Below are 18,843 nucleotides of genomic sequence, written 5' to 3'. Positions count from 1 at the left end.
ATTCAACTTGTTAAAATATAACTTAGGAGAAATCCTTCATCTATATTAGGAAAACCATTAGTAGAAAACATGAGGAAAAGTTGGTATATACATAGGATAAATTTGGCCTGATAAATTTTTAAAGCAAATGTCTGAAATCTTTCATTATAGGAGACTAGAGGCCCGGTGCCCGAAATTAGTGCACTTTGGGGGGCGGGGGGGCGGGTTCTCTCAACCTGGCCTGCGCCCTCTCGCAGTCCAGGAGCCTTGCGGGTATGTCTGACTGATTGCTTAGGCCAGTGATGGCAAACCTTTTGAGCTCAGTGTGTCAGCATTTTGAAAAACCCTAACCTAACTCTGGTGCCGTGTCACATATAGAAATTTTTTGATATTTGCAACCATAGTAAAACAACGACTTATATTTTTGATATTTATTTTATATATTTGAATGCCATTTAACAAAGAAAAATCAACCAAAAAAATTAGTTTGCGTGTAACCTCTGACACGCGTGTCATAGGTTCACCATCACTGGCTTAGGCCCACTAAGTCATCAATCGGACATCCTTAGCATTGCCACAGAAGCGGGAGAGGTTCCCACCACTGCCACTGTGCTTGCCAGCTATGAACACGACTTCTGGCTGAGTGGCAGCCCCCCTGTGGGAGCACACTGACCACCAGGGGGCAGCTCCTGCATTGAGTGTCTGTCCCCTGGTGGTCAGTGCGCATCATAGTGACCGGTCATTCCACCATTCGGTCATTTGCATATTAGCCTTTTATTATATAGGATACACTGTAGATGAGGCCCCCTAGCACCATAGGAAATGCAAAAAGTTCACTGTTAACTCATCCTCAAATTGACCCCACTTAAAATCAAATTGCCCCCCTGTGGGGCGTGTGCTGCAACTTGGGAACCACTGGGCTTGACACTTTTCCTGTCTGAGCTTCATTTCTGAATACATATGCATATACCATTTTAATTGTAATCTCTTCTCCGCCTACCTCACTGGGTTGTCATGAGGAGGTTCTGAGCTAATAAACTTAGAAATGTTTCATCAAGTAAGTGATGTCTAAATGGGAAGGGATTGTTATTTTTAAGCCCACGGGTACCCTCACAGGAAGCAGGTACTGATTAGGGGAGGAGGGCATGATTGTTTCCTGGGATTGTAGCTATCAAAGCTTTGGAGAGGGTTCCACAGGCCTCGGAGGGGCATGCTCTTGCCAGTAGCCCTGTAGTGGTGTTCATCCCTGGAAGCACTGGCCGGGGGGTTGTAGCGGGGCGCTAGTGGGGCAGTGAGGCCAAAGGGGGAGTAACTGTCAAACCTCCCCGCTTGGCACCATTCTTTAAATTGTATGTGGCCTCGGGGGTGCTGATAGGTCGTCGCTAGCATGCTATTGTTGTGGTCGCCCCTGGTGGGGGTGACGAGGGAAGAGATCGGGAGTCAGAGGTGTGGGCTGTGGCTACCCCTGAGGCTGGGTCTTCTCCCTGTTGGGTCAGCCTCCCCAACTCCCCGGGGATGTGGGAGCTGGAGTAGGGTGTCCGTGCAGGAGGATTGGAAGAGCTCCCCATGGTTGCTTCCTCTTCCTTCTTTATGGTCCAAGCTCCTGTCAGCCGCTGTCCTCAGACCCCTGGGAACTTGGCTCCGGCCTCCCCACCCATCTGTGGCTCCCTGCCACCCCCGCCCCACTTGGCTCTCCCAGGCTGCTAGCCTGTCAGAAGGCTGCCGGGGCACCCTGCTGCGGGCAGCACGATCCTGGGGCAGGGGGTGGGGGTGTGGGGAGTAAAGTTTAGTAAACCCCGGGTCCGCATCAGGATATGGCTGCAGGGCCATGGGGGAGTCTGCCCAGGTGGGACAAAATCACACAAGGCCCCACAGCCCCACCCACCCTGCTGACTGTTCATGATGTGATGGCATCATGGATAATTTGCATATCCCTCTATTATTAGTATAGGTGGTTCTGATTTTACATTATGGATGTGCTTTTTCTGTTACTATAAGTCAGAATTGACCTCTTTTCTGTGTAGGGCTATCATGGCACTCAATATATTCAAAGTTTTATAGCCTAATTTCTTAGCCCAGGTAGAAATAAAACTTCTGAAATACTGAGGGCTACCTATTTTTTTCTCTGCTTGAGATATAAAATATTGTGGTCTTTTTAGTTATTTAGATTGTGTATTGAAAACCTTCCCCAGTTTTTTTTTCTGTGATTCCACTGCTAATGACAGGATTGACTGTTGATGGTAAGGACAATGGTGTGCTCAGTTTGTGTCCGGAATACAGAAATGAACATACAACCTGGCTTGTGTGGCTCAGTGGTTGAATGTTGACCCATGATCCAAGAGGTCGTCAGTTCGATTCCTGGTTAGGCCATGTGCCTAGTCTGTGGGCTCGATTTCCAGTAAGAGGCATGCAGAGGTCATGCAGGAGGCAGCCAATGGATGATGTAGCTCTCTCATTGATGTTTCTATCTCTTTATCCATCTCACTTGCTCTCTCTCTCTCTCTAAAAAAAAAACCAGAGAAAAAATCACTAAAAGAAGTGAACTTGTCTGATGATATTTTCAGTCTTTAAAATGCAAAGATTTCCAAAGACAAAAACAAACAAACAGAAAAAACAAAAAAGAAAAAGAAGTGAACTTACAGAGAAGATCCTGCTTTAGAAGGCTTCCAACCACTGCATGATCTAGGCCAGTGGTCGGCAAACTCATTAGTCAACAGAGCCAAATATCAACAGTACAATGATTGAAATTTCTTTTGAGAGCCAAAATTTTAAACTTAAACTATATAGGTAGGTACATTGTTATTAACTTAATTAGGGTACTCCTAAGGCTTAGGAAGAGCCACACTCAAGGAGTGAAAGAGCTGCATGTGGCTCGGGAGCCGCAGTTTGCCGACCACGGATCTAGGCTTTAACATCAGGGAAATGATATTCAGAACCTTTCATCAGGCATATGTATATATGACATACTAGTATATTGGTCATAAAAATACCTGCATGTATTTTTCCATCATAAGGATCCTAATATATAAAAAGCCAGGGGTCGTCATGACCGAAATAACTGGACAGACGACCGAACAGCAGGCTGCGTGGGATGACCAGGCCAGCAGGGGGGTTAGTGAGGCATGACCAAACGACTGAATAGCAGGCTGCGTGGGGCGACCAGGACGGCAGGGGGGACAGTTGGGGCAACCAGGCTGGCAGCAGGGGGGGAGTTGGGGATGACCAGGTCAGAAGGGGGGGCAGTAAGGGGCGACCAGGCCGGTGGGCGGGGGGGGGGGGGGGCAGTTAGGGGCCATCAGGCAGGCAGGCAGGTGAGCAGTTAGGAGCCAGTGGTACTGTATTGTGAGAGGGATGTCCAACTGCCGTCAGACATCCCCTGAGGGGTCCCAGATTGGAGAGGGTGCAGGGTGGGCTGAGGGAATCCCCCTTCCCTGTGCACGGATTTCATGCACCAGGCCTCTAGTCATATATTTGGATTGACCACTTGAGTGTTACTAATATTTTTTTCTAGCTGCTGTAATTTTGGCATTCACAATTAAAATTTTTAGCTCTAGGTAAGAATTTGAAAGCCTTTGTTTTCATCTGGTAACATATTAGTCTGTATCTTAATGTAGGCTTTAGTATTTTATACTTAATGCATTATCTTATTTCTTTTTTGCTTGTTAGGAGTGTTAAACTTTTCGTTTCTTTATTTCATTTCAGTTTTGAGCAGCTCAAAATGGCAGTCACCAACCTGAAGAGACAGGCTAACAAGAAGAGTGAGGGCAGCCTGGCTTGTGTGAAAGGGGGTCTTAGTACTTTCTTTGAAGCCCAAGATGCTCTTGCAGGTAAGGTGACCCTGAGAGCCATCTGCTGTGGCTTCCACAACAGAAACCTGACACTATGTTTGCAGAGTGTTTACAGGGTGTGACAATCTGTCTGTGTTTATAAAAGTTGAGATATAAAATGTGCCATAAATATTTGTTGCAGACTAGGCTGGAATCTCTTTGAAGGCTTGATACTTTAAATATTTGTCTCTGAGGATTTGTAGACCCATGGTACATGTGTGAAATAGAAGACCACTTTGCTTCTCCACAATGCCCAGTGTCCAGGGTCGATAAGAAATTAAATTCCAATTGGTTAAATTCTAGAGTTTTAAAAATCCTTAGCCATCACTATCTTACACATGTGACTAATTCTATAAATGTGACCCATTGTATGTTTGGTTTTGAAAAGACTGATAGTAATATATCCTTTATAGCCATCATCCCAACAGTACCATACACAATATTTAACTGTTCACCTTGCATATCCTCATCTGTATATGTAATGAAAATTGTATTAAATAGAAATAACATAGTTTTAGACATTTCGGGGAAGGATATTAGATAGGTTTTCCCCTCTAAAACTGTCTTTAATAGAAATCAAATTATTATTTATTTAGTGAAAAGTAAAATATATTAATAAATGTTAGCCCAATTCTTTTAAAAAACAAAGACCCTTATAGCCTGATACCTACATAGCTAAATACTGACTAGACAAGGTGCCACACCTTCATTTCAGAAAGACTAAATCTTAAAATTAATTTGTATTCTTAAAGTACAGAAATTCTTTTATTGTTTTTAAAGCCCCTTCTTCCTGGGCCAAACATGCTTAGTTGACTTCTGACAAGTGAAATGTGCATCTGGTACAGCTCTTTCCTTGCAGGTAGAAATGAGGTTTTTGATGGGATAAAATACAAATGCCCAGGATGGAACAGAGAAGTTAGATAGGCTTCTTTAATAAATATTCTGTGCCCCCTATTTTTTTAAAATATATTTTTATGAATTCATAGAGGAAAGGAGAGAGAGAGAGATAGAAACATCATTAATGAGAGAGAATCATTGATTGGCTGCTTCCTACACGCTTTTTACTGGGGACCAAGCCCACAACCCAGGCATGTGCCCTAAGTGGAATTCAACTTTGAGCTCCTGGTTCACACACTCAACCACTGAGCCACACCAGCTGGGCTGTGCCCCCTAGTTTTTGATGAGTGTGTTTTTCTTTCTTTGACCTTATTGATATTCTAAGTTGTCAATGTTATGTCCACAATAGAAACCTGAGCATATATGAACAGTTTAGTGTTAACAAATAGAATTAAGTTATTACTATGCCTAGTACCTATACAAATGATAATTTGCATATATGATTAGCCATTCTCATAGGTTATTATAATTATAACTAGAGGCCCGGTGCACACAATTTGTGCACTGGGGGGGGAGGTGCATCCCTCAGCCCGGCCTGCGCCCATTTGTAGTCCAGGACCCCTTGGGGGATATCCACCTGTTGACTTAGGCCCACTCCCCTGGGCCTAAGCTTAAGCTTGCAGTCAGACATCCTTCTGGCAGCCAGGGAGCCCTCGGGGGATGTCCGACTAAAGGCTTAGGCCCCCAGGGGTCGGGCCTAAACTGTTAGTTGGACATTCTTAGTGCTGCCACGGAGGTGGGAGAAGCTCCTGCCACCATCACTGCACTGGCCAGCCATGAGCCAGCTTCTGGCTGAGTGGCACTACTCCTCGGTCTGACCTAAACCCTAGAGATTAGTACTTCATTTTACAACTTTTTCTCGGTTTATAGGCAGCAGCAAACTCAGACCACACAGTCGGGTGTGCAAGAAATGTTGCTTTCTTTATTGTTTAGTAACCAAACCTAACTTCAACTTCAGTCCCCATTCTGCCAAGTGAAAAAACAAAAACAAAATATTATTTAACTTAGGTTCCCCACCCCCTTCTCTGGAGTTGTACTTCCATGTCAGACAGTTTATAACTCAGGAAGAGGTGCCAAAGAACCGAGCAGGGTCAAGAACATCTGGACCTCAGTCTTCTGTCTGGGCTGGCCCCCACCCAGCTGCCCTTGACCCTTACCTCAGAGCTCAAGTCCATGCTTATCCCTGGTATATTCTCCTCATCTGGGCCTTGAGGCCTCTTGAGTCCAATTTGCTCTCTCCCTCCCTCCCTGCCACCTTCTCTCTCTCACACAAAGAGCTATTGGGTTTTCTGGGGTGAGGTCCTCTGACGCCTCCTCAGCCCCGTTGCATGGACACCATCTTGGTGCCTTGGTCACAGCCACAGAGCTGTGTGGCTGCTCTCAGACCCTCCGTCTCCTGCTGCCTTAGGGAGTGACTCAGTGGGAGGGGAGGGTCACAGTCCTTTTTACATGGCCGCCAACAAACACTCAGTGTTCCTTCCCTCTAGTTCTCCTTCTCCTCCTCACCCCAGTCCAGGCACATCTATGTGCAGGGCAGGGGAGGGTGGGAGGCAGGCATGTCTCTGACCCAGCACACAGGCTTCCAGATCCACTGCTCCCCCAGGAGGTCCTCCGAGCTCTGGACCTCGACACCCAGAACCTGCCCCCTCTCAGCTGCAGGTCTTTGCCCACAGTGGTCAAGTCTATTTAGAGCAGTGGTTCTCAACCTTGGCTGCACATTAGAATCACCTGGGAATCTTTTTAAAATCCTGATTTCTGGGCCTCATCCTCTGGAAATTCTGTTTCTTTGTTATGGGGTAGAGCCACAACATTAGTAACAAAGAAACAGAATTTCCGGAGGATGAGGCCCAGAAATCAGGATTTTGAAAAGATTCCCAGGTGATTCTAATGTGCAGCCAAGGTTGAGAACCACTGGTTTAGAGGCTTGAAGTCAAGAAGTGCCTCTTTGTTCTCTGCTTTCTGGAGGCGATCAGCGTGGAACATTCCTGCCTGGACTGGGGAGGGGTCTCTGGGTGTTAAGAATACCAGGAGGGGGAGCACAGACTCCTCCTAGAGCTCCGAGATGGGAAAGGCAGCACCCCTTCACCTCTAACCCCAGGACGTTTCTTTAGAAGCAGAAGTCTCATCCTGTGCAGGGGCCTGTGCTGGCTGCCTCAGTTTCTCAGAGACAACGAATTTGATGAACGTCTTTTCCCCACTGCAGTAGCTTCTTCATTTGTTCGTTCTCGCATTTTTCATTAGCTGCTAAATCACCCCTGTGGCTGCAAACCTGTTGAGCCTGACTCAGCCAGTAGGGAGCTATGGGAGCTGTGCAGGGACAGGGGAAGGGGGAGGGGGACCCCGGCCTGCAGAGAGGGTCAGTGGTGCCTGCCCAGCTGTCTCAGAGGATGTGGCTTAGGTTAGGTCCTGTCCTTTGGCGACTTTAGGAGGGGAGGCCGTGTCCTCCGCTCCCCACTTTGACTCAGGGGTGGAAGTTCTCCTTGCTCTCTGGCCTCATACCTCAGTGGATCATAGTGGGATGCGGCAGGCAAGCAGCTTCTGCGGCTGCACACAGGCACGGGCTGGTGGCTTCTGCAGCCGCACACGGGCGCGGGCCTGCAACCCGGGACAGATCAGGTCACAGGTGGCAGCAGGTGGCTTTTGTGGCTGTACACAGGCATGAGCAGGCGGCTTCTGTGGCTGCACGTGCTGTGGGCAGGCGGCTTCAGAGGCTGCACACGGGCTTGGGCTGTCGGCTTTTGTGGCTGCACATGGGCGCGGGCAGGCGGCTTCAGGGGGGTCGGGGTTACCACCTGGCCTGCTCCTGGGCCATCCCGCCCTCCGTCTCTGGGCGCAGGCCAGCTGGCAACACTGGCCCCCAGGGCATCCTGGGTTGTGGCCTGGCCTGCACCCCGGCCCTCCCGCACTCCGATCGCCATGGCGATTGCTGGGCGCAGGCCAGCGGGCAACCCCGCCCCTGGGGGACTGGGGTTGCTGCCTGGCCTGCTCCTGGGCCCTCCCGCCCTCTAATCACCATGGCAATCTTGGGGCCACAGGCCAGCCGCCAGCCCCGGGAGTCTGGTGTTACGGCCTGGCCTGCGCCCCGGCCCTCCCTGCACTCCTATCGTGGGGAGCAGGCCCTCCCGCCCTCCAATCGCCATGGCGATCGCTGGGCGCAGGCCAGCCAGCAACCCTGGCCCCCTGGGCATCCGGGGTTGCTGCCTGGCCTGCTCCTGGGCCCTCCCGCCCTCCGATCACCATGGTGATCTCGGGCCGCAGGCCAGCCAGCAACAGCATCCGGGGTTGTGGCCTGGCCTGCGCCCTGGCCCTCCTGCACTCCTATCTCAGGGTGCAGGGCCTCCCGCCCTCCGATCACCATGGCAATCGCTGGGCGCAGGCCAGCCGGCAACCCTGGCCCCCAGGGCGTCAGGGGTTGCGGCCTGACCTGTGCCCCAGCTCTCCCGCCCTCTGATCACCAGCCCCGGGAGTCCGGTGTTGCGGCCTGGCCTGTGCCCCGGCCCTCCCACCCTCCAATCGCTGTGGCGATAGCTGGGCGCAGGCCAGCCGGCAACCCCAACCGGCTTTCCGATGGCGATCACCAGCTGAAGGCGGCCTTTGCCCACCCCCCAGCTCTTGCCTGCTGCCTGGGTTGCCAATCACCATTCTTCAGTCCTTCCCCTTTCACCTCCCAGCATTGCGGCTACCCGCCATGGCGGTATGCAAATTAACCGCCATCTTTGTTGGTGGTTAACTGCCATCTTGGCTGGCAGTTAATTTGCATATCCCCCTGATTAGCCAATGGGAAGGGGTAGCGGTCGTACGGCTAATTACCATGATTCTCTTATATTAGATAGGATTATTTCACTTAGCAAAAGTATGTTTGACTTTTCTGTCTACCGGTTTTAAAATATACATATTTGTATTTACATATATAATTGTATTTCTTTGTTTATGGTTTTACTTCTATAAATCGCCTCAATCTTGGCAGATTTCAAGAAGTTTTATTTTGTCCATTAAATTTATGTGGTCTCATTTATTAGATATTTGCCCTAGAATTACTAGTATGTTGGTAAATTCAAAGTTTAACAAAGAGCCATGGCCTGGTTGCTCACTTGGTTGGAGCATTGACCTATGCGCCAAAAGTTGCAAGTTTGATTCCTGGTGATGACACATGCCCAAGTTGTGGGTAAATCCTCATTTGGGGCGCATATAGGAGACGACTGATCGAATTTTCTCTCTCATGTCAATGTTTCTTTCTCTCCCTCCCTCCCTCCCTCCCTCCCTCCCTCCCTCCCTCCCTTGTATGCTTTAGTATGAGTCCCCACTCTCCTCTGTCCCCACTCTCCCTTCCCCTCTCTCTTCCTTTCTCTCCCTCTAAAAATCCATAAAGACATATACTCCGGTGAGAATTAAAAAGGAAAAACAAAGTTTAACAAAGATAATGGTGATTACTACTAATAAGCAACTCACTATATTCCATATAGAAAATGATTTTAATAGTAAATTTGAAAATTTTAAACACATAGCTTTTCTATTTTTTTAATGTAAGTGAAATGCATATTATAAAAAATAGTAAATAATAAGCAGGAACTATTGTAATTCCATTGTAGAGATAATCATGTTAATATGTTGATATATTTCCTTTGGGTTTTTTTTTTCTCCTTAGCTTAGATGAGTACATATTACAAAATTAGAAATCCTATCTAATAAAAGAGAAACATGGTAATTGGCGTACGACCGATACCCTTTTCATTGGCTAATCAGCGAGATATGCAAATTAACTGTCAGCCAAGATGGCGGCCGGCAGCCAGGCAGCTTGAAACTAACATGAGGCTTGGTTGCCTCAGTGACGGAGGAAACCAACGTTCCCCGCCTCTGAGCTGGCAGTTTGAAACATTGTAACAAATACCGCCCAACTTCAGCCAGCAGATTCGCAACATTGTAAGCAAAGGCCAGAAACCTACTTTCAGCCGGAGGCCTAAGAGCTGGAGCCAAGCCTCAAGCTAAAGCTGGCCCAGAATTGAAAAAAAAAAAAAAAAAGGAAAAAAGGAGTGTTTGGGAGTTCAGTCACCCCCAGCCTGAAAACAGCCCTCAGCCCCTCACCCAGACTGGCCAGGCACCCCAGTGGGGACCCCCACCCTGATCCAGGACACCCTTCAGGGCAAACCAGCCGGCCCCACCCATGCACCAGGCCTCTAACCTATATAGTAAAAGGGTAATATGCCTCCTGGCACCGGGATCAGCGGAGCCGTGAGGCCTCCCGGCACTGGAATCAGCATGACAGGGGGCAGCGCCCAAACCCCCTGATCGCCCTGCGGCTCTGTGTGTGACAGGGGGCGGGGCCACAACCTCCCTATCTGCCCTGCTCTGTGCCTGATAGGGGGGAGCTCCCCCCCCCCACGGGCCCTGCTCTGTGTGTGACGGGGTAGAGCCATAACCTCCCCCTCGGCCCTGCCCTGAGTGTGAGAGTGGCGGCGCCCCAACCCCCTGATCCGCCCTGCTCTGTGGGTGATAGAGGGCAGCGCCCCAACCCCCTGATGGGCCCTGCTCTGTGCGTGACAGGGTACAGAGCCCCAACCCCCCTGATGGGCCCTGCTCTGTGTGTGACAGGGGGTTGCTCCACAACCTTCCCATCGACCCTGCCTTGAGTGTGACAGGGGGCGGCGCCCCAACTCCCCAATCAGCCCTGCTCTGAGCCCAACCAGGGGCTGCACCTAGGGATTGGGCCTGCCCTCTGCCACCCGGGAGCAGGCCTAAGCCAGCAGGTCGTTATCTCCCGAGGGGTCCCAGACTGCGAGAGGGCACAGGCCAGGCTGAGGGACCCCCTTGCCCCCGAGTGCACAAATTTTTGTGCACCGGGCCTCTAGTATATATATAAAGTTGTATATGTTAGAAATCTTTATTCTTTAGGTAGGTTCTCTGGATATTTTAATGTACTGTAACATTTGATTTATTAGTAACTCATTAGAAAAATTTTTGACTATAGTCTTAGGTGGAATTGATCTATAATTTTTAAAAATGCTAATTATTGGTCAGGCTTTGGTTTTAATGTTATACAGAATCATATGAATTTATGTGTACATGTATGTACTTTGAAATGGGTTATATAGATTAGGAATTATATGTTGGAAATTTGAAACAGCTAATACATTGCAAGAGCTAATAAATTGCTCGGGTAATCTGTTTCATTTTTTATTATGATACATTTTAAACATGCTAAAAGTGGAGAAGATACTCATCCCCATCTACCTATCATCTAGATTTAAGTTATTAATTTTTTTCCATCCTTGCCTCATTGGTGTTTTTTGAGGTTGTTTGTTTGTGTTTTTCTGATCCCATGTAGTGAATCTCAAGCAGCATGACATTTCTGCCTTGTATACTTTAGTATGACTCCCCACTTTCCTCAGGGACATTTACCTACAAAACCGCAATGCCATTATGATAGCTAACAAAAGTTTCACTAATCCTTTAATATCATTTAATTCCCAGTTTATATTAAAACTTTCCTCATTACCCTCCAACTTTTTTGTTCTTAAATTGGTTTGGCCAAATGAAGATCCAAATAAGGTCCAGGTATTTCATGTGTGTTTTTAAGTTTCTTAAGTCTCTTACTATTTTTTAAATTTTTTAAAATTGTTTTATTGCTTAAAGTATTACAAAGAATATTACATATGTCTCCTTTTTTCCCCTCCCTTGCCAATCCCCTGGCCTCCCCTACCCCCCAGTGTCTTATGTCCATTGGTTATGCTTATATGCATGCATACAAGTCCTTCAGTTGATCTCTTACCTCGCCCCCTCCCGCCACACACCCCTCTCCGGCCTTCCCGCTGTAGTTTGACAATCTGTTGGAGGCTGCTCGGCCTGTGTATCTATTTTTGTTCATAAGTTTATAATGGTCTTTATTATCCATAAATGAGTGAGATCGTGTGGTATTTTTCCTTCATTGACTGGCTTATTTCACTTAGCATAATGCTCTCCAGTTCCATCCATGCTGTTGCAAATGGTAAGAATTCCTTCTTTTTTACAGCAGCATAGTATTCCATCGTGTAGAAGAAGGCTGCCTGGCCTGCTCCTGGGCCCTCCCGCCCTCCAATCACCATGGCAATCTTGGGGCAACAGGCCAACCGCCAGCACCGGGAGTATGGTGTTACGGCCTGGCCTGCGCCCCGGCCCTCCCGCCTTCTGATCCCAGGGGTCCAGGGTTGCGGCCTGGCCTGCGCCCTGGCCCTCCTGCACTCCTATCCTGGGGAGTAGGCCCTCCCGCCCTCCAATCGCCATGGCGATCGCTGGGCGCAGGCCAGCCAGCAGCCCTGGCCCCCTGGGCGTCCGGGGATGCTGCCTGGCCTGCTCCTGGGCCCTCCCGCCCAGTTTTCTAATCCATTCATCTACTGATGGACACTTAGGCTGTTTCCAGATCTTAACTATGGTGAATTGTGCTGCTATGAACATATGGGGACATATATCCTTTCTAATTGGTGTTTCTGTTTTCTTGGGATATATTCCTAGAAGTGGGATCACAGGGTCAAATGGGAGTTCCATTTTTAGTTTTTCGAGGAAACTCCATACTGTCTTCTATAGTGGCTGCACCAGTCTGCATTCCCACCAGCAGTGCACGAGTGTTCCTTTTTGTCCACATCCTCTCCAGCACTTGTCGTTTGTTGATTTGTTGATGATAGCCATTCTGACAGGTGTGAGATGGTACCTAAATCTTGTTTTGATTTGCATTCTTGGATGATTAGTGACTTTGAGCATGTTTTCATATGTCTCTTGGCTTTCTGAAAGTCCTCTTTTGAAAGTGTCTATTTAGGTCCTTTGCCCATTTTTTGATTGGATTGTTTATCTTCCTTTTGTTAAGTTTTATGAGTTCCCTATAAATGTTGGAGATTAAACCCTTATCAGTGATAACATTGGCAAATATGTTCTCCCATGTGGTGGGCTTTCTTGTTGTTTTGTTCATGGTTTCTTTTGCTGTGCAGAAGCTTTTTATTTTGATGTAGTCCCATTTGTTTATTTTCTCTTTAGTTTCCAATGCCATAGGAGCTGTATCAGTGAAGAAATTGCTTCGGCATATGTCTGAGATTTTGTTGCCTTTGGATTCTTCTAGTATTTTTATGGTTTCCCGTCATACATTTAAGTCCTTTATCCATTTTGAGTTTATTTTGGTGTATGGTGTAAGTTGGTGGTCTAGTTTCATTTTTTTGCATGTATCTGTCCAATTTTCCCAACACCATTTATTGAAGAGACTATCTTGACTCCATTGTATGTTTTGCCTCCTTTGTCAAATATTAATTGAGCATATTGGTTCGGGTCGATTTCTGGGTTCTCTATTCTATTCCATTGATCTATATGTCTGTTCTTGTGCCAGTACCAGGCAGTTTTTAGAACAGTGGCTTTGTAATACAGCTTGATATCTGGTATTGAGATCCCACCTACTTTGTTCTTTCTCAGGATCGCTGCAGCTATTCGGGGTCTTTTTTTATTCCAGATGAATTTTTGGAGAGTTGCTTCTAGGTCTGTGAAGTATGCCGTTGGTATTTTAATGGGAAGTGCGTTGAATTTATAGATTGCTTTGGGTAGTATGGACATTTTAATTATGTTGATTCTACCAATCCAAGAACACGGTATGTTCTTCCATCTCTTTATGTCTTCCTCTATCTCTTTTTTCAACGTCCTGTAGTTTTCTGAGTAGAGGTCTTTTACCTCTTAAGTTTATTCCTAGGTATCTTAATTTTTTTAGTGCGATGGTAAATGGTATTGTTTTTTTAGTCTCTCTTTCTGTAAGTTCACTTATTGGTGTATAGAAATGCCATAGATTTCTTGATGTTAATTTTGTATCCTGCTACATTGACAAATTCATTTATTAAGTCTAATCATTTCTTGATGGAGTCTTTAGGGTTTTTTATGTATAATATCATGTCATCTGCAAATAAGGACAGTTTTACTTCTTTTCCAATTTGGATGCCTTTTATTTCTTCTTCTTGCCGAATTGCAATGGCTAATACTTCCAGTACTATGTCAAACAGGAGTGGTGAGAGTGGGTATCCCTGTCTTGTTGCTATTCTTAGGGGAAATGGTGTTGGTTTTTGTCCATTGAGTATGATGTTGGCTGTGGGTTTGTCATATATGTCTTTTATTATGTTGAGGTATGATCCTTCTATTCCCACCTTGCTGAGAGTTTTTATCAATAATGGGTGTTGGATTTTGTCAAATGCTTTTTCTGCATCAATTGATATGACTATGTGGTTTTTTTCTTTCAATTTGTTTATGTGATGTATCACGTTTATTGATTTGCGGATATTGTACCATCCTTGCATCCCTGGGATAAATCCTACTTGGTCGTGGTATATGATCTTTCTGATGTACTGCTGGATCCGATTTGCTAAGATTTTGTGGAGGACTTTGGCATCTATGTTCATGAGGGATATTGGCCTGTATTTCTCTTTCATTGTGTTGTCTTTACCTGGTTTTGGTATTAGGGTGATGCTGGCTTCATAGAATAACTTGGACGTGTTCCTTCCTCTTGAATTTTTTGTGGTAGTCTGAGGAGGATAGGTTTTAGTTCTTCCTTGAAATGTTGGTAAAACTCCCCTGTGAAGCCGTCTGGTCCTCGGCTTTTGTTTGCTGGAAGCTTTTTGATGACTGCTTTAATTTCTTCCATAGTTATTGGCCTATGGAGATTTTTAGATTCTTCCTGATTGAGTTTTGGAATGTTGTATTTTTCTAGGATTATGTCCATTTCCTCCAGGTTGTCTAGTTTGTTGGAGTAGAGTTTTCCATAGTATTTTTTTAACAATCATTTGTTTTTCTGTGGGGTCTGTTGTTATTTCGCCTCTGTCATTTCTGATTTTGTTTATTTGGGTCCTCTCTCTCTGCTTCTTGGTGAGCCTGACTAGAGGGTCATCAATCTTGTTTATCCTTTCAAAGAACCAGCTCTTGGTTTCATTGATTTTATGTATTGGTTGTTTTTTTTCTTTTGGTCTCTATATCATTTATTTCTGCTGTAATCTTTATTATCTCCTTCCTTCTGCTCACTCTGGGCTTGCTCTCTTTCTAGTTCTTTGAGCTGTAGATTTAGACGATTTACTACCATTTTATCTTGTTTTTGAAATAGGCCTGTAGAGCTATAAACTTCCCTCTCAGGACTGCTTTCATTGTGTCCCGTAGGTTTTGGATTGTTGTGTTTTCATTGTCATTAGTTTCCAGGATGTTTTTAATTTCTTCTTTGATATCATTGGTAACCCAATCAATATTTAATAAGATGCTATTCAGCTTCCAAGTGTTTGAGTATTTTGGGTTGTTTTTATTGTGGTTTATTTTTAATATTATTCCATGTGGTCTGAGAAGATTCTTGGTATGATTTCAATCTTCATGAATTTGGGGAGATTTTTGTTTGTGACCCTATATGTGGTCTATTTTTGAAAATGTCCCATGAGCACTTGAGAAGAACGTATATTCCGTGGCTTTGGGGTGAAATGTTCTGAAGATGTCAATTAAGTCCATCTGATCTAGTGAGTCATTTAGGATTGCTGTTTCTTTGCTGATTTTTTTTCTAGAGGATTTATCCAGTTATGTCAGTGGTGTATTAAAGTCCACTACTATGATTGTATTGTTGACGATCTCTCTCTTGATATCTTCCAGGAGTTTTTTTATGTATTTGGGTGCTCCTGCATTGGGTGCATATATGTTTATCAGGGTTATGTCCTCTTGTATTGATCGCTTTAGTATTATGAAGCGGCCTCCTTTATCTCTTGTTATGGCCTTCACTTTGAAGTCTATTTTGTCTGATATGATTATTGCTATCCCAGCTTTTTTTTCATTTCCATTTACCTGAAAGATATTTTTCCATCCCTTCACTTTCCGTCTATGTGAGTCCCTTATTCTTAGGTGGGTGTCTTGTAGACAGCAAATATATGGATCATGTTTTTTTATCCATTCAGCCACTCTGTGTGTTTTGATTGGAGCATTTAGTCCATTTACGTGTAAAGTTATTATTGAAAGCCATTTTGATTTTTTGTGCCTGTTTTCTTTCTGAGGTTTTATTTCTTCTTTTTACAACAGTCCCTTTAGCATTTCTTGCATTGCTGGCTTGGTGGTGATGAACTCCCTTAGCCTTTTTTTCTCTGTGAAGCTTCTTATTTCCCCTTCAATTTTGAATGATAGCCTTGCTAGATAGAGTATTCTTGGATTCAGTCCTTTGCTTTGCATCACTTTGTAAATTTCTGTCCATTCTTTTCTGGCCTGATATGTTTCTGTTGAGAAATCATTTGATAATCTAATGGGAGATCCCTTGTATGTAACTTTCTGTCTCTCTCTTGCAGCCTGTAAGATTCTCTCTTTGTCCTGAACATTTGCCATGGTAATTATGATGTGTCTTGGTGTGGGTCTTTTTGGGTTCACCTTGTTTGGGACTCTCTGTTCTTGTGTGACTTTTTTCTTCCCCACCTCAGGGAAGTTTTCTGATATTATTTCTTCAAATAAGTTTTCTAACCCTTGTTCCTCTTTCTGTTGTTCTGGCACCCCTATTATTCGTATGTTGTTTCGTTTCATGTTGTCCCATAGCTCCCTTAGGCTCTCCTGTCTTTTAATTTTTTTCTCCAATTGAAGTATAGTTTGGTTGTGTTTTGCTTCCCTGTCTTCTAATTCGCTAATTCGGTCCTCCGCTTCTCCTAGTCTACTGTTGAAACTTTCAATGGTGTTTTTTATTGCAGCTATATCACTCTTCATTTCTTCTTAGTTCTTACATATGGTGTTGATTTTTTCATCCGTTTCTTCTTGCTTCTTGCATAAGTTGTTGACTTTTTCCTCCATCTTGTTTATGCATTCTAGGAACCTAAAGTTGAATTGTTTTTCTGTCATGCTGCATGCCTCTGTTTCACTTAGCTGCTTTTCTGGCGCGTCCTCCTTTCCTTTCCTTTGGGGGTTTCTTTGTCTACCCATGTTTGATCTCACTGACATATCTAGATGTTGAGTCATTCAGGAGCTGCTTCTTTGGTGGCAGTGGCTCCTCGGGCTGTGGTTGCTCCTTGGGCAGTTGTGGCAGCCCCTGCTCCTCAGTTGGCAGCATCTCCTCTGGTTGGTGCTGTTTACAGCTGTAGTGGCTCCTCTGGCTGGTGAGGGGAGGCTTCACACACAGCTGCTGTTCCTCAAACAGAGGGTGTGCTGATCACGAAGTTGCTGTTCCTTGGATGGGGGCAGGCTACACACGCAGCTGCTACTCCTTGAATTGGGGCGGACTGCTCACATGGCTTCTGTTCCTTGAATGGGGGCTGGCTGCACGCTGCTGTTGTTCCTCTGATGTGGTGGGCTGCTTGTGGGGCTACTGCTCCTTGGACTTGGACAGGTTGATTGCAAATCTGCTGCTTTTCGGATGGGGGTGGGCTGCTTGTGCAGCTGCTACTCTTTGGACGGGAGTGAGCTGCATGCGTGGCTGCTCCTCCTTGGACGGGGATGTGCCACTCACCCGGCTGCTGCTCGTCAGGCAGGTGCAGGCTGTTGTGGCTCTGCTCCTTGGACCGGTGCGTGCTGCGTAGGTCTGCCGCTCCTCAGACGTGGGAGGTCTGCTTGTGTGGCTGCTACACCTTGGACCAAGGTGGGCTTCTGCTGCTCCTCGAATGGGGACAGGCTGCTCACACAGATGCTGTTCCTTGGATTGGGCAGGTTGCTCGTGCAGCTGCTGCTGCTTGGATGAGGGCAAGATGCCTGCGCAGCTGCTGCTCCTCAGATTAGTGCAGGGTGCGGGTTGTGCCCAACTGCTGCTCTTTGGATGGGGGTGGGCTGCGCAGGGCTGCCACTCCTCAGTCGTAGGTAGACCTCTTGTGCAGCTGCTGCTCCTCGGACAGGTCGGACTGCTTGCGTGGTTGCTGCTCCTCGGACGGAGAAGTGGGCCGCTCACACAGCTGCTGCTCCTTGGACAGGGGCAGGCCACATGAGGCTACTGCTCTTAGGCCTGAGGGAGGCTGCTCACAGGGCTGATGCTCCTTGGACAAGAGCATGCTGCTCACATGTCTGCTGCTCATGTGGTTGAAAAGGTAATGTGAAAAGAAGTAGGAAATAAAGCAACAAACAAAAAAAGGAGAACAAAGAAAAAAGCAAAAAAAAAGAGCATCAAACAAAAAAAGGGAAAACAAAAAAGCAAAAAAAAGGCTAACAAAATAATAATAAAAAAATAAAAATGAAAAATTGAAATGTCATTCCTTTGGCTGGCTTAAGATCCCAGTTTTTTGGAATGTCTGCGATTTTTTTTTTTTTTTCTGTTGCTGTGACTGAAAGCCCCTCTATAGGCTAGACCCTGTTAACTCCCAGGGACTAATCAGATTATTTTAATCCTTCTTCCCATTCAGGGTGGAATCTGGGTGTGGCTGTATTCCTTGCCTGGGGCCTGGAGGGAGGAGTTATATATATCCTTCTGAGAAAATGGCTGCCCAAGTCCTGGGCTCAGGCATGACTCAGCACTCAATTTGCTGCCAACTCTCCTGGACCCCCTTCTCTCCCCAGCCTCTCCCCAGATTCCACTCGTTCACACCTTCTCCCGTTCTTCAGCACGGTGAGTGTCTATATCCCAAATGTCCTATGAACAGGCTTCAGTGAAAACAAACAAACAAATGCTGGCCGCAGAAATGGGAAGGACTGAGGCTCTGTAAGCTCCTCTCTCACTGGCACTGCATGTTCTGGTCATTGCTTCAGGCTGCCCCTTTTAGTCTCAGTCCTCTGTAATTACGGAACTCAGATCTCAAATCCCCCGGCACCAACAGTCCCGTGGATCTCCTTTCCACAGTCAGGGGCTGTGCCTGTCCCAAGGGACGCGGCTGGGTGCCGCGCGGTCTCCCTCTGACCCTCTGGGCTCAGAGGTCTGACAAACTTTTCCTGCCCAGATCCCTGGTTTTTACCTTTCCAGGGGAACTCTGTCCTTCCCAGCTGCAAACTGTCTCACCAGTTGAGTATACTTCGCCAATTCAGGGTGGGTGTTATTAGTTTCAGCTGCTCATTCTATTTGCTCCGGGACAAGCCTTGGGACGCGTCTGCCTATTCCACTGCCATCTTGTCTTCCCAAGTCTCTTTTAAAGTAAAACAATTCTCTCACCTTTATTGCACTGTCCCCCCTTTTTTTTCATGCCAATGATTTATTGAAGAAGTAAGGTTATTTGTCCTATCGTCTGGATTT

The 18,843-nt window shown here is 46.2% G+C and overlaps 1 protein-coding gene across 6 annotated transcripts in view; it reads left to right on the top strand.

Moving 5' to 3' along the window:
* Window positions 1-18,843, top strand: part of EXOC2 (exocyst complex component 2) — a 272,621-nt gene that overhangs the window by 117,838 nt on the left and 135,940 nt on the right. For all 6 annotated transcript variants that reach the window (XR_009451902.1, XR_009451901.1, XM_059688403.1 and 3 more), the window contains exon 6: window positions 3,682-3,806. Coding sequence is in view for 4 of the 6 variants with exons in the window: in XM_059688403.1 (XP_059544386.1) it covers window positions 3,682-3,806 (125 nt within the window). In the remaining 2 variants the exon portion in view is untranslated. The remainder of the gene's footprint in view (window positions 1-3,681; window positions 3,807-18,843) is intronic.

Source organism: Myotis daubentonii, chromosome 3, assembly GCF_963259705.1.
Source record: "Myotis daubentonii chromosome 3, mMyoDau2.1, whole genome shotgun sequence".
NCBI lineage: Eukaryota > Metazoa > Chordata > Mammalia > Chiroptera > Vespertilionidae > Myotis > Myotis daubentonii.
The sequence above is the reverse complement of the archived record's forward strand: the minus strand, read 5'-3'. Positions and strand labels throughout refer to the sequence as shown.